The sequence below is a fragment of the Dipodomys spectabilis genome, unplaced genomic scaffold (assembly GCF_019054845.1).
Source record: "Dipodomys spectabilis isolate Male_0828 unplaced genomic scaffold, ASM1905484v1 ptg000002l, whole genome shotgun sequence".
Lineage (NCBI taxonomy): Eukaryota > Metazoa > Chordata > Mammalia > Rodentia > Heteromyidae > Dipodomys > Dipodomys spectabilis.
In genome coordinates, this window is record NW_024870679.1 from 52,518,104 (window position 1) to 52,531,742 (window position 13,639).

Genomic DNA, 13,639 nt, shown 5'->3' on the forward strand with positions numbered 1-13,639 from the left:
GCCTTGACCCTAACTACCGACAACCTGTTTCTCTCTTCTTCCCTGTATACATGCAGCCGTTTCACACCTCCATGTTTGCCCATGCCATTCCTACTTCTCTTTTTAATTGTAATTAGAAAGGGGATGTACAGAGGGGTTACAGTTACATAAGCCAGGTGAAGGATATCTTTCTTTCTTTCTTTTGGGCAGTTGAGGGGCTTGAACTCTGTCCCTTAGTTGCTGTCCCTTAGTTCTTCCGCTCTACCACTTTGAACCTTAGTGCCACTTCTAGTTTTCTGGTGGTTAATTGGAGATAAGAGATAAGATAACAGACTTTCCTGCCTGGGTTGGCTTTGAACAGTGATCCTCAGCTCTCAGCCTCTTGAGTAGCTAGGATTACAGGTGTGAGCCACCAGCACTGGCCAAGAGTACATTTCTTTTTGGACAATGTCACCTCTTCCCTCGCTCTCTCCGTTTTTCCCTCCCATCCCCATTCTTAAGTTGCACAGTACACTTTCAACATAGTGTCCAGTGAGTATCATTGCTGCATTTGTTCACCCTTTGTCTCTCCATTTCTGTACCATTCTTACTTTTTCCCTTGTCCTTCTTCCCCTGGGCAAGACATCTTTTTCAAAGTCTACTCAGCTATGCTCTCTTCTCCAGTAATCTTCCCTGAACTTCTAATAGGGCCGAGTGTCAATCTCTGTTTTGTCTGTGGCTGCTCTGACAGTAGAGGCGGGAGCCCTGTAAACCTCTTCCAGATCAGGAAAAATCTCCTAGTACAGTCCTGCTGGGTACCCCACAGCCACCCTGATCCCTTAGGGCTTCCACAGTGGATCCTGGGGGTGTGCTTACCTGGCACACCCTGCACACCTCTCCTCGATCCCAGCCACAGTCAGCTCCACAGTGTCCCACAAAGGGGGGGTAGCCACTCAGCATGATGTAGAGGACCACACCCAGGCTCCACAGGTCACAGCGCTTGTCGTAGAAAGTGGCCTCATCTCTGAAGACCTCTACCACCTCAGGGGCCATGTACTCTGCAGAGCCACACTGTGGGTCAGGGTTCAGGGAAGGAGAGATGGCAGAGAAGAGAGATGAGTCCAAGGGAGAAGGGATAGCAAAGTGCAGAGTATAAACACAACACAGGATAGATGGAGTCAGAGAAAGGGGAGGGGTAATCAGGACAACCAATATACTGGCCTGATCAAGAGAGGCTTAAACTGAGCCCACCCTGCCCCATGATGCACATGGCCAGTTCCAAATCACCTTCTTGTTTTTTAAGGTACTTCTCTAATGGAAGAACCCTTGAACAAGAAGCCCAGGACCTCTTTCCTGCCTCAGCTCTCCATAATGAACCCTGCATCTGTTCTGGGAGAGAGGCCCATAGAAATCCAACTCTTTCCAGCAAAGACTTGTTAAAGTGGCTGCCCAGGCTTCTTGCTAGCTTGGGAGCAAGGAAGCATGGGATTTAAAATTAAGAGACAATTAAAGCTAGAACAACTCTGATGACAAGAACAATGCTGCCACCCCTCCCATCCACAGGGAGAAAGGCAGGGCCCAGGCTGGGACATGAGGCACAGCAGTGCCAGAGCCAGGCCAGGATGCAAAACTGTCCTCCTGTCCTTGCCCAGAAAACCCCTGAGAGGAATGAATCACATTCTTTTTTGTTATCCTCTTCATTATTTCAGGCTCATCGACAAGTAGCTCTGCACTCCTACCCCACAAAAGGAATTTGATTGGAAGGCAGTGAATGCTCTCAAAAAGGATATTTTCTTTGCTATTGGCAATTAGATCTAATTAATGATTTCGAGAACAAGGTACCTACCCTAGTGTGTTAGAAGCTAATACAGAAGCATTCCTAATAATGTTGCTTAGAGTAAGATGCAATAGAGCATGTTTAAAGGCATGCTCTTTAACAAAGGCTATTAGGGAAAAAAATCACTTATGAAGCATGCAAATCTCAAAAGAATTATCCTAATTATAGTAATATCAAGTAAGTACAAGACATGTATTAGGAAGAAGCAGCTTCCAGCAGTACAATCTGGGTGTGAAATTATGAAGTGGGATGAGTAAGTAACAGGACCAGCAATCCTATGTGGATGTAGCCTGGGGCCAGATTCACCAGAGACTATGGGCTTCCCTGTATGGGGAGGATAACACCCATCCTCTACCACCATGGGGGATGCCACTATACAAGAGGGAATGGAACTCTCCTATCCATGTGTCATGTGCTGACCAGGCTGGAAGTCGTCTGTTTTTATCTGGGAGACCAGTTTCAAGTCTAAGCTCCAGGACAGGTTTGGGAGCTACTGGTACAGAGCACTGAAGCAATAGGACAATTTCAGAGCCAGAGAACCACACAGGCCTGGGATACACTTGGTTTTCCTTCTTCATCCCTCTGTTACAGATGCCACAGCTTTGGCTGGGTATGCCACATGCCCAGCAACCTAGCAGGAAGGCCCGGGAGGAAGTGGTTGGTCACACATACCGGAGTGGTTAGCTCTGGCGTGGTTATAGGAGTGCAGGAGTTGTTCAATTTTACCCCACTACCCAAGTCGAAGTCACATATTTTCACCAGAGACACCTGCACAGAAAAACAGAAATAAGAGGCCACAGATTAAGTGGGCACTAGTGGCTCATGCCTGTAATCCTAGCTACTCAGGAGTCTGAGATCTGAGGATCACAGTTCAAAGCCAGCCCAGGCAGGAAAGGCTGTGAGACACTTATCTCAAATTAGCCACCTAAAAACGGAAAGGTGAGTTGTGGCACAAAGTGGTAGAATACCAACATTGGGGAAAAAAAAGCTCAGGGATAGTGCCCAGGCCTGAGTTCAAGCTCCATGACCTCCACCACCACCACCACAACCATCAACAACAACAACAAAAAACGCTGAGGGCATGAGGAGAGTGGTATGTCTAATGAGGGCTGCATGGTCATATGGTCATCATGCCAAAATGCTCCATTTACCAGGCCTTCTTTACTCTCCTGTCACTAACTAGGAGCCAGCAGGTGGTTGTTGCCAAGGTGTGTTCTTCCTCATGTACTCTTCTTGGAGAAAAACCAATGAACTAGATGCTAGAGTTAGAACATTTCTGGGTTATGCAATATTTCCAAGTTTAGCCTTTATAGGAACTGCCAAACCGTTCGCTATTATTTGCATTCCAATTCCTCTATGACCTCACCAACCATTACTACTGTCCATTTAAAAAATACTGCCATTCTAAGCCGGGTGCTGGTGGCTCACGCCTGTAATCCTAGCTACTCAGGAGGCTGAGATCTGAGGATCGCGGTTCAAAGCCAGCCCGGGCAGGAGAGACCGTGAGACTCCTATCTCCAATAAACCACCAGAAAACCGGAAGTGACTCTGTAGCTCAAGTGGTAGAGCGCTCGCCTTGAGCTGAAGAGCTGATGGACAACGCCCAGGCCCAGAGTTCAAGCCCCACGACCGACAAAAAAAAAAAAAAAAAAAAATACTGCCATTCTAGTAGTTTTGTAGTCTCACTGTGAGATATATATATATATACATACATATACATATATATATATATCTGTGTATTTATATACTATACATATACACACATACATACACACATTAATAATGTATATTATATATTAATTATATAACATCTAACACTAAGTACTGGTGAGCATCTAGCTCACCAGTTTTTCTAATCCTGAGGCTTGAGCATACGACTTGAGCTTTTTTGCTCAAGGCTAGTACTCTATCACTTAAGCCACAGCTCTACTTCTGGCCTTTTTTTTTTTTTTTGGCTGGTTAATTAGAGGTAAGTGTCTCCCTTGACTTTCCTGCCTGGGCTCATTTTTAACTGCAATCTTTCTATCTCAGCCTCTGGATTAGCTAGCGTTATAGGCCTGCGCCACCAGTCCTATTTCATTGTGATTTGCAAATTTCCTGATGACTACAGACATTGAGTATTTTTTCCTGTACTTCTTAGACAGCTTTGGGAAACATCTATTAGGTGCTACTAGATTTTGGTACCAGAGTTTTGTGCTTGCTAGGCAGGAACTCTACTGCTTGAGCCACACATGCAGGCCTGGGCCATCCTTTTGTTCTGAGTGTTAAGAAACCTTTTTTTTTTTTTTTTTTTTGAGCATTAAACCCTTATCATATATATGTTTTGCAAATATTTTCTCCTATTCTGTAAGTTGTCTTTTCAGTTTATTGGTAATGTTCTTTCTAAATTTTAGTTTTTCTAGCCATAGCAAAGGAAGCAATGACGGCTATCATGAAGAACAAATGCAGGGGCTGGGAAGGTGGCTCAGTGGTAGAATGCTTGTCTTGTATGCATGAGGCCCTGGGTTCGATTCCTTAGCACCACATAAGCAGAAAAAGCCAGAAGTGGCACTGTGGCTCAAGTGGTAGAGTGCTAGCTGAACTGAAGAGCTGAAGGACAGCACTCAGGCCCAGAGTTCAGGCCCCATGACCAACAGGAAAAAAAAAACAAAAAACAGAACAAATGCAATAAAGGACCTGAAAGTACCTGTAAGCCAGTAGCAAAAGGGGTAAGTTTAGAGCACCTACAAAGTTTGGAGGTCAGCCTCGATAGTTTTAGTGTTGGCTCTTCTGCCTTTCAGCTGAATGACTTTATACAAGTTTCTTAACCTCGCTGAGCTTTACTTTCCTCATCCTTAAGATGAAGATAATAATAGTATCTACCTCAATGTATTTTGTAAATACCAAATAAGCATAAGTGCTGGGCACAGCATGAGCACTTGAGAAATGTTAGCTATAATTATTAATCCTAATTATGGCAAATTATAAAGTATTATGCCAGAACCACTGACAACAAATCACAAGATCTTATTCGAGCTAAGACATTATCAACCCCATTAAGATCTGTACCTAGCAGACTGACTCACTCACAGAAATTGTCTATACCCCAGGGTAAGCTGCTCTTGTCTACACATATGGACACATATGGAGCTGGGACTGTGGTCTACAAATTCTACCAGGGCCTAAATCTCTTCTAACAGATACAGAAGTTCTCAAATTCATACACTCTTATGAAAATGCAAATGATTCCATTTACTAGTAGGTTGGGTTAAGGCAATGTTTACAACAGACTGCATTTATTTGCTACCAAACACAAATGTTTTCTTCTTAATGAGCTCCTTCAAAAATAGAAATGGAAACAGAAACTCTTTTTGAGAACTTGCTGCCTAATTATTACTTCAATGATGGACATCATTTGGCATCCATACCATAAACATCATTTATGGGGAGAGATATGTCCATAAAAAGCTGAATTGTTTTGGGGCTAGGAAGGTGGCTCAGTGGTAGAGCGCTTGCCTTGCATGCTTGAGGCCCTGGGTTCGATTTCTCAGCACCACATAAACAGAAAAAAAAAAAGCTGGAAGTGGCGCTGTGGCTCAAGTGATAGAGCGCTAACCTTGAGCTGAAGAGCTGAGGGACAGCACTCAGGCCCTGAGTTCAGGCCCCACAACCGGACCCAAAAAAAAAAAAAAAAAAAAAGCTGAATTGTTATTGTTTTGACTCCCATCAGTTATTCTCAGGTACACGGGACAAGAAAATTACTGATGTTGTGCAGGTTTTATATAGTTTACAGCCTGCATGCTTAAGCCAATCATAGAGATAAAGAGCAAAGAAAGGATAAGGACTAACTACTTGAAATGCTGAATCATCTCATTTTAGGCAACATAATCTCATGTGTCCACAACAGTCAGCTTCAGTTGATACCTGAGGCCGAAAGAACTGCTAACAATCTCTACTGGAAGCAGGGTGTTACTCCTGATTACTATGAACAGTAACATCCCAATCAGCACCCAATCAGTACCTTTTCTGGAGATTCACATAATATATTTTCTGGCTTTAGGTCACGGTGAGCAATGCCTGAAATGACAAACAGCAAAGAAATGGTTAACGTATGCACATAATTATCAAACTTTCCACACACAATTAATTTTTTCCAAATGCTGTTGTTCGCAGATTAATTCCCAATTATGGTACATTAAAAAATCAACGAGCTGCAGGAGGCAGAAGTAACCAGAGACATAAACCAAAAGCACAGTTGATTCTGCAAGTTCTTTTGAAGCACAGGCTTTAGAAGTCTGGAAGGGATAAGAAGGGCTAAATGAATCCCAGCCAGCCTACTTTCAGCACTGCAGAGACAACCAAGAATTCTTATTGTGCTGCCTGACACAGAGCAGAGCAGAGAGCTCTGCAAACACCAATGCCTGCAACAGCAATGCAGAAATAATTAGTGCCTTGTTTAAGAGCATCTCAAGGGGCTTAGACTCTCTACCTCATTTCTTCTTGTATAGCTGATCCAGAAAAACAAACCTTGTGAATCTCACAAGGCTTGTCAGATTCCTCTCCCCTGCTTGGAGGTCCAAGTCAGTCCTGCCCACAGCAGGGCAAGGACACTTTTGGCTTAAGGATACTGTCCTTCAGAGAAGTTGCTCCAGCATTTTGGCTGGATCTTCTATGAAGGACTGCAAATGGCAGCTGACCCCTGGAGGGGTTAAAAACTGCTAACCAGGCCAAGAAGGCACCTAAGAAGGGAAAGTCATTTTCTAGTCATAGAAAGAAAGAACTAATAAACAGAGTCATGGTGTTTTGACAGAGAACAAGAAACCTTTCCTCCTTCCTTCCACGGTACGGAGATAGGAGGCCTGTAAGGTTGAGCAAAAGTCAAAGACCTGCTTCCAAGGACTGGAAGACAGCAGAGGTTTCTTTCTTGCGTAATAGAAACAGCACACTCTACTTTCCTCTAATTCTCTGGACAATCAACTCCTTAGGTAACCACCACTTCTCTACTAGAAAGCAAAGGCCTGGGGATGGGAAAGTGGCTCAGTGGTAGAATGCTTGCCTTGCATGCCTGAGGCCCTGGGTTCGATTCCTCAGCACCACATAAGCAAAAAGAAAAAAGCCAGAAGTGGTGCTGTGGCTCAAGTGGTAGAGCACTAGCCTTGAGCTGAAGAGCTGAGGGACAGCACCCAGGCCCAAAGTTCAGGCCCCACGACCGGACCCAAAAAGTAAGAAAGAAAGCAAAGGTCTATCCTACCTGAGGCACTTAACTAAAGAAAAGGCCAAGCTGCAGCATGCTAAATAACGTCATCAGTCACCTAATTGAATGAGAACCCAGAGCAACTCAACCTGGCCTGCACAAATTGAGTCAGACTACTGCTCACTGCACTAAAAGTGAAGGATATTTTCCATTACAGCAAGTGCTCCCACAGAAGGATCATGAGCCGCACACGGAGCCTTACTCTTCAGATAGGTGCCCGTGGCCCATTCGTCCCCTCAGCCTGAGAACAACTCCAGGAGCCAGCCTGTAATAATGGGCCTGCCTGTGTGAGTGCACCAGCCATCCGGCAGCTCCAGTTCATTTCCCAGAGGTTAAGTTGCAGTGTGTCCAGTATTTAAAAGTAAGGAACTTGTTTCAGGGCTGACCCATTCTTGCCAATTCATCTTCCCAGCATGAAGTTATTTAGAAAACAGCCAAATTCAGCTGGAAATCGTTTTTCATGCTCTCCAACTTCTACTCACATGGGCAACTGGCCAGTTAGACATTAACAAGCACTTCAGAGCTCCTAAGACACCACCAGCCTCTGTTCCCTTTGGTGCATTCTTGTAAATAAATAAATAAATAACACACACACCCCTTTACCCCTCCTCCAAGGTATGGCTCTTGTAAAAAGCATGACCCAGTTTTGCAATCTACAGAGGCAGCTTGGGGAACAGTTGTAAATCTTTGTCAGGCAGGTGTTACCTACATGCATCCCCAGCTTTCAGAAACACAACTGCTGCTATTCATCACACTGCGGAGGGTACAGATACTTCCTTCCAGGAATTTTCAACCCTAACATGGCCACTGTCAGTTTTTGGATCTCTGTCAGCTATCGGAGAAAACCAGACAGATTCCTCGAACCTGAACCTCCAGCACATCTGCCATGCCACACCAGGCAGCACTCTACTATTGGCACAAAGTGAGATGTATAGTATATCTACAGTTGATCCTGAGCACTCTAAACCAGTGCGGCTGGCCATAGTCCATTGTGAAAGGAGTATTCCCAAATTACTTATTCTTCCAGTCCCCTGGCAGAATGTTTTACCTTACAGGGAATAAAATTAGAAATATAAATATTTTCTGCTTGGCAGTAGATGAGGGGAGAGGAAATAACATTTAATGAAGAACTACTATGTGCCAGGAACAATGTTCCAACCAAGCCCTACACACACACACACACACACACACACACACACACACACACACACACACACACACACACACACACACACACACACACACACACACACACACACACACACACACACACATCACCATATACAAATAAAAATACATTTTAAAGTTGGGTGAGGTTGCCTACATCTATAATCCCAGTACTATGGAGGCTGAGAGGCAGGCCGATCCCAAGTTCATCTGAGGCCAATGGGACATAGAGACCCATACCTATAACCCTAGATACTCAAGAGATCAGGAAGATCAAGATGGCCAGCCTGGTCAAAGGAATATATAAGATTCCATCTCAACCAATAAAAAGCTGGGTGTGCTGGTGGCTCATACTCATAATCCTAGCTATTTGAGGCTGAAATCTGAGGATTGTGGTTCTGAGGATTGCAGTTCGAAGCCAGCCCAGGCAGAAAAATTGCCATGAGCCTCTTATCTCCAATTAACCTCTCAAAAAGCAGAAGTGACACTGTGGCTCAAGTGGTAGAGCCCTAGCCTTGAGCACAAAGCAGCTCAGGGACAATACCAAGGCCCTGAGTTCAAGCCTCACAACAGACCAAAAAAAAAAAAAAAAAAAAGCTGGGTGCAGTTCTGTTACACCTGATTAATGATGATGATGACGATGACAGCATTTTTTCATTTACTATAAGCAAGATCCATTAAAAACTATACATATCCAATCATACCAATTTTTAAGAGCTATAACTAATATGCTTCAAAAGACTAAATAAAATGAATGACACTAAAATATTTACATTAGAGTAATCATGTCATGCATGAGTTTCATGTTCTTCATCAGGAAAAGAAAAGGAGCACCATCTACTCAGAATTGCAGTGTACACATGAACACAGGATTTGTTCAATTTGAAATTCATTTATTTCCTTCTCCCTTCTCCTGTTTCCCATCCACTACCTATATTACAGCTCTGCCATCCCACCACTCACAGTAGAAGCCAAGGAGTCATGCTGGACTGCCCCACCTGTGTGGGCAGCTTGATAGCTGCACCAACTCTTGGGCAAGCTCCCCTGGGAAGCCTATCCCCTCTCCCTTTGTACTCAAGAGGCTGTCCAGCCTAACCTGCCTGCCCAAGGTGGAGGCTTGGATCACCTTTGGTATGTAGGAAGTCAAGGGCAGCAGCAACATCCCGAACTACTCGGCTTGCTTCTAGTTCATTGAAGTGCTTCCGCTTCTGGATGTGGGCTAGGATGGAGCCTGAGGAGCAGAGGGAATGTGGAAGAATGAATCTGAAGGGTCTAGTAAGCAGAGTCGAAGCTTTTACAAGTTTGGGATGGGGATACAAGCTAAATGTATGCTAAATGTCCAGCACAAAGTATGGTGTCTTCTACAGAGGAGGGACTAGCATGTATCTGCTGAACAAAACTGGACTTTAACATTGTGTATCTATAAAGAACTCAGAAGCAGCAAAGAACAAGTATATATATTGTAAAATAATGATGATGATGATGATGATGATGCCAACTGGAGCTGATGTAGCTTCTGATATCAAAAGAACTAAAAAAAATGTATTCTTTACATGACTTATGTAACTGTAATCCCTCTGTACATCACCTTTATAATAATATTTTTAAAAAAGAACTAGAAATGAATGCACATAGGGCTGAGGATCTCAGGAGTATTTCTTCCACAGCCTCTGAGATCGGTCCTAGGTAAGAGTTCATACTTTCCAATGGGAGATATGTAAAAGTCTGGAAACCGGGGACAAACTCTTCAACTTTCCCCTATGCTACTATTATTATTTTGTTAGCAAGGGATAACATTTATTGGGAAGGTATTGTGTGCCAGGTACTACACAATGCTCTTTAAATAAATTCTCAACTATAATTGTAAAAAATGGGCAGGACATCAATCCCCATTTCAACTTGATGCCAAGTATGGTTAAGCAACTAGTCCAAGATCACACACCTGGAGGTGGCAAAGCCAGGACTTAGGGCCAGTAAGTGGACTTCCTTCAGTAGGAATGTAATCTAACCACTGAATGCACTGCCTGAGCCAGCACACTGTTTACCCTCTAAGTCTGGGGGAAGCTCACTTAGAGCTGTACTCTTAAGAAGTGATATGGCTACCAAGGACTGGTGCTGCATCCAGCATTCCAAATACATAATTCACGACCTGATGGGGCTTGGTGTGGCACGGGATGAGGTGGGACAGACCACAGGCATGATCATATAGCTTGGCTTCACGTGAGCCATACTCATTACTGAAACCCCACAGCTGGACTGAAGGTGTCATTCCTGTATCTATGCTTACTGCTTATTATTTCTGTTCTAGTAGGGTGTTTGTTTTGATTTTTGTACAGAAAGGGGATGAAAGAAGAACATTGCATCCAATCTAAGCTGTCAAAGGTCATCCAATCTGTCAGATTAAAAAATCAAAACAGCTGGGCTGGGAAGGTGGCTCAGTGGTAGAGCGCTTGCCTTGCATGCACGAGGCCCTGGGTTTGATTTCTCAGCACCACATAAGCAAAAAGAAAAAAGCCAGAAGTGCCACGGTGGCTCAAGTGGTAGAGCGCTAGCCTTGAGCTGAAGAGCTGAGGGACAGCGCCCAGGCCCAGAGTTCAGGCCCCACGACTGGACCCCAAAAGAAATCAAAATAGCCTATCATGCTAGAACCAGCTCCTACCTAGGCTCTGGCTTGTTTTGCTGTAGTAAGCCTCTTGTTTCTACATTTGTTAAAAGTGAGGGCAGAGAGTAAGTAATATTCTACATGTTTCTAAGGCAGTCCCCAGCCTACCTAGTTGTTTTAATGATATAAACAACTAACATTTCTTGAAACATCATTAGTGCCTATTAGGTACAGTGCCCTGCATTTCACATGGCCTATCTCCTATAGTCTTCATAGCAACCCCATAAAGCAGACAACAATGCTGTTTGGGAAACAAGGTCATATAGTTGGTAAGTGATAGAGCTAGATATGCTTAGCTTTGTGCCTCCCTAACCACCAGGCCCCTCTGTATACCCCTCCTCTGAACTCCACACATCTCCTAACCTTCACCTTGCAAATGTGTCCTATGGTTGGGTGAGGAATGGGAAGGGAAAGTGTTTGTCTAGCTCCTTCAGAAAGGCAACTTCAATTCACACATGTGGGAGGTAATAGCAGCATGGTGGTAGGCAAGAGTGGCATCCGTCCCCCTGACGGGTGGCATGTTCTTGGCCTCCCCTCTATCATGGGTCTGTGTCTCAAACAATGGGACACTCCTCTTTTCTGTTCAGCCTATATAGACTTCACAATGTAAGCTGAGCTTCCACCCCATAATTAATTTAGTTAAATAGTGAATGTGTCAAAACAGGGGATGGATAAATTGATCACTAGATGTATCTATCTATATATATATATGACTTCTATTATAATGAAAAGGCATTTACAGAAAGCCCACACAGGTGACATTCTAAGCTCTGCAAAATGCTAATTATCATCCTTCCCTCCGGCTTCTCCCAAATCAAGGGCAGTTTTTAAGTCCTTCATCCTTTGTATTAGCTAGAAGTCTCTGGGATTCGTGATGGATGATCACCACCCTGGGTCTTAATCCAAAGTCTAAACACATACTCAACAAGAAGTACCTCCTTGTAATTTCTCAAAGACCAAGTAAAACCTGGTGTCATCTTCAAAGAACTCAATCAGCTCCAAAATGTTCCTTAAATAGGGAAAAATAGGAGGAAAGGGAAGAGGAAGGGGGATAGTATTATATATTCAAGTCCACTTACAATACACAATGAAAAAAAATACAACATCCTGTAGCAGAGCAGAAATCAACTTGAATCAGAATGCTTATTAGAGACCCATGTTTGAGAAGCAGCCAATGGTGTTAGCAAGATTCAGGTCACCTTATCTTTCCATAATGTTTAGTCTCTGGTGTTTTCACCAAGTCTGCGCTGTCAAACCCCAACCCTAAAACCCACTAGGTAGAGTTATAAAAAAAAGTCCCGGTCACATTAAACTGAATAAAATCTGCAGCCGACTGGAAGCAATTGCGCCTAATAACACTGAATAGTAGGTGTGTGTCCTGGAGGCAAGCAGCAAATAATTACTTGCCCTCCCTCTTGCCCATAAATCACGGGGCAGTATTTACATTGCCTGGAGAAAATGGAAACATCTGTCAAATAGACTTGGGGCCTAACGTGGGCACTGCTAGACCCTAACTGCTAAGCGCTGTTTAATGAAACGGCCGCGCTCCTGGCCACCATAGCACTTGTGGCCTTCCCCGGTGAGCACTCGCTGTCTGCCCAAGTACTGTGGTGCTCGGCCAACAAGGTCGTCTTGTAGCTCAGTAGGGAAGCTACTGGCCTGGATATTGGAGGTGTTGGGGGCTTTTTTTCTTTGAAAGAATGAAATAAACCAAGTAGAATCTCTAATGCTGTACTAAGAAGCTGCAGGGCTGAAAATAAAAGTCTGTACCTCATAAAAAAAAATGCTGACCACTTGGGGAGATACCAGCCTTTTTATTAGTGTGAAGGCGTCCAAATAAGATGGCCAAAATGGCCTAATTTGAAAGATTTTAGAGGCAGTGCCTGGAGTTAAATCAACAGCAGCCCCCATCCTCCAGGCTTAATGACAGAGCCATCAATACCAGGCCACTGGCTCCCTGCTGAACCTGCCATAGAGGAAGCATGGGCAAAGCAAGTCTGGGAGGTGACTCTGATTTAAAGCCACATTGGGAGGGCCCCTCATTTGGAACAGTCTAATACAGGGCTACAGGTTAGTGTGGCCCAGATATCAAGCAAAGCGTACTGGCCTTCGTTTTAGGGTAGTTGTGTTTGTGCATATGTAGGCCCTGGCTTCAGGTAGCAGTATCCATGCATATGTGGGACTTCTTTTCAATCTCATCTTGGTATTAAAGAAGTCCCAGTGGGGCACTGATGGCTCACATCTATAACCTTAGCTACTCAGGAAGCTGAGATCTGAGGATCACAATTCAAAGCTTGCCCAGGCAGAAATGTCCCTGTGAGACTCTTATCTCCAATAAACCACTCAAAAATCAGAAGTGGCTCAAGTGGTAGAGGACTAGCCTTTAGTGCAAAGAGGCTCAGGGACAGCACCCAGACCCTGAGTTCAAGGCCCAAAACCAAAAAAAAAAAAAAAGAAAAAGAAAAAAAGGAAAGAAACCCCAAAGATTTTATTTTATTTTTTTGTTGGTCATGTGTCTTGAACTCTGGCCCTGGGCACTGTCCCTCAGCTCTTCAGCTCAAGGCTAGCATTCTACCACTTGAGCCACAACACCACTTCTGGTTTTCTGGTGGGTTTATTGGAGATAAGAGTCTCACAGATTTTCTTGCCCAGGCTGGCTTTGAACCGTGACCCTCAGATCTTAGCCTCCTGAGTAGCTAGGATTATAGGCATGAGCCACTGACACCCAGCTAGCCCCAAAGATTTCTATCAAGCAACACTCAGCCGGTCCAGCTTCCACAGG

The 13,639-nt window shown here is 44.1% G+C and overlaps 1 protein-coding gene across 4 annotated transcripts in view; it reads right to left on the bottom strand.

The window, feature by feature from the left end:
* Mknk1 (MAPK interacting serine/threonine kinase 1) overlaps positions 1–13,639 on the bottom strand; it is a 39,502-nt gene that overhangs the window by 4,225 nt on the left and 21,638 nt on the right. For all 4 annotated transcript variants that reach the window (XM_042682818.1, XM_042682836.1, XM_042682827.1 and 1 more), the window contains 5 exons: positions 11,793–11,866; positions 9,322–9,426; positions 5,796–5,851; positions 2,468–2,563; positions 835–1,029 (listed from right to left, as the gene is read on the bottom strand). In XM_042682818.1, the coding sequence (XP_042538752.1) occupies positions 835–1,029; positions 2,468–2,563; positions 5,796–5,851; positions 9,322–9,426; positions 11,793–11,866 (526 nt within the window). The remainder of the gene's footprint in view (positions 1–834; positions 1,030–2,467; positions 2,564–5,795; positions 5,852–9,321; positions 9,427–11,792; positions 11,867–13,639) is intronic.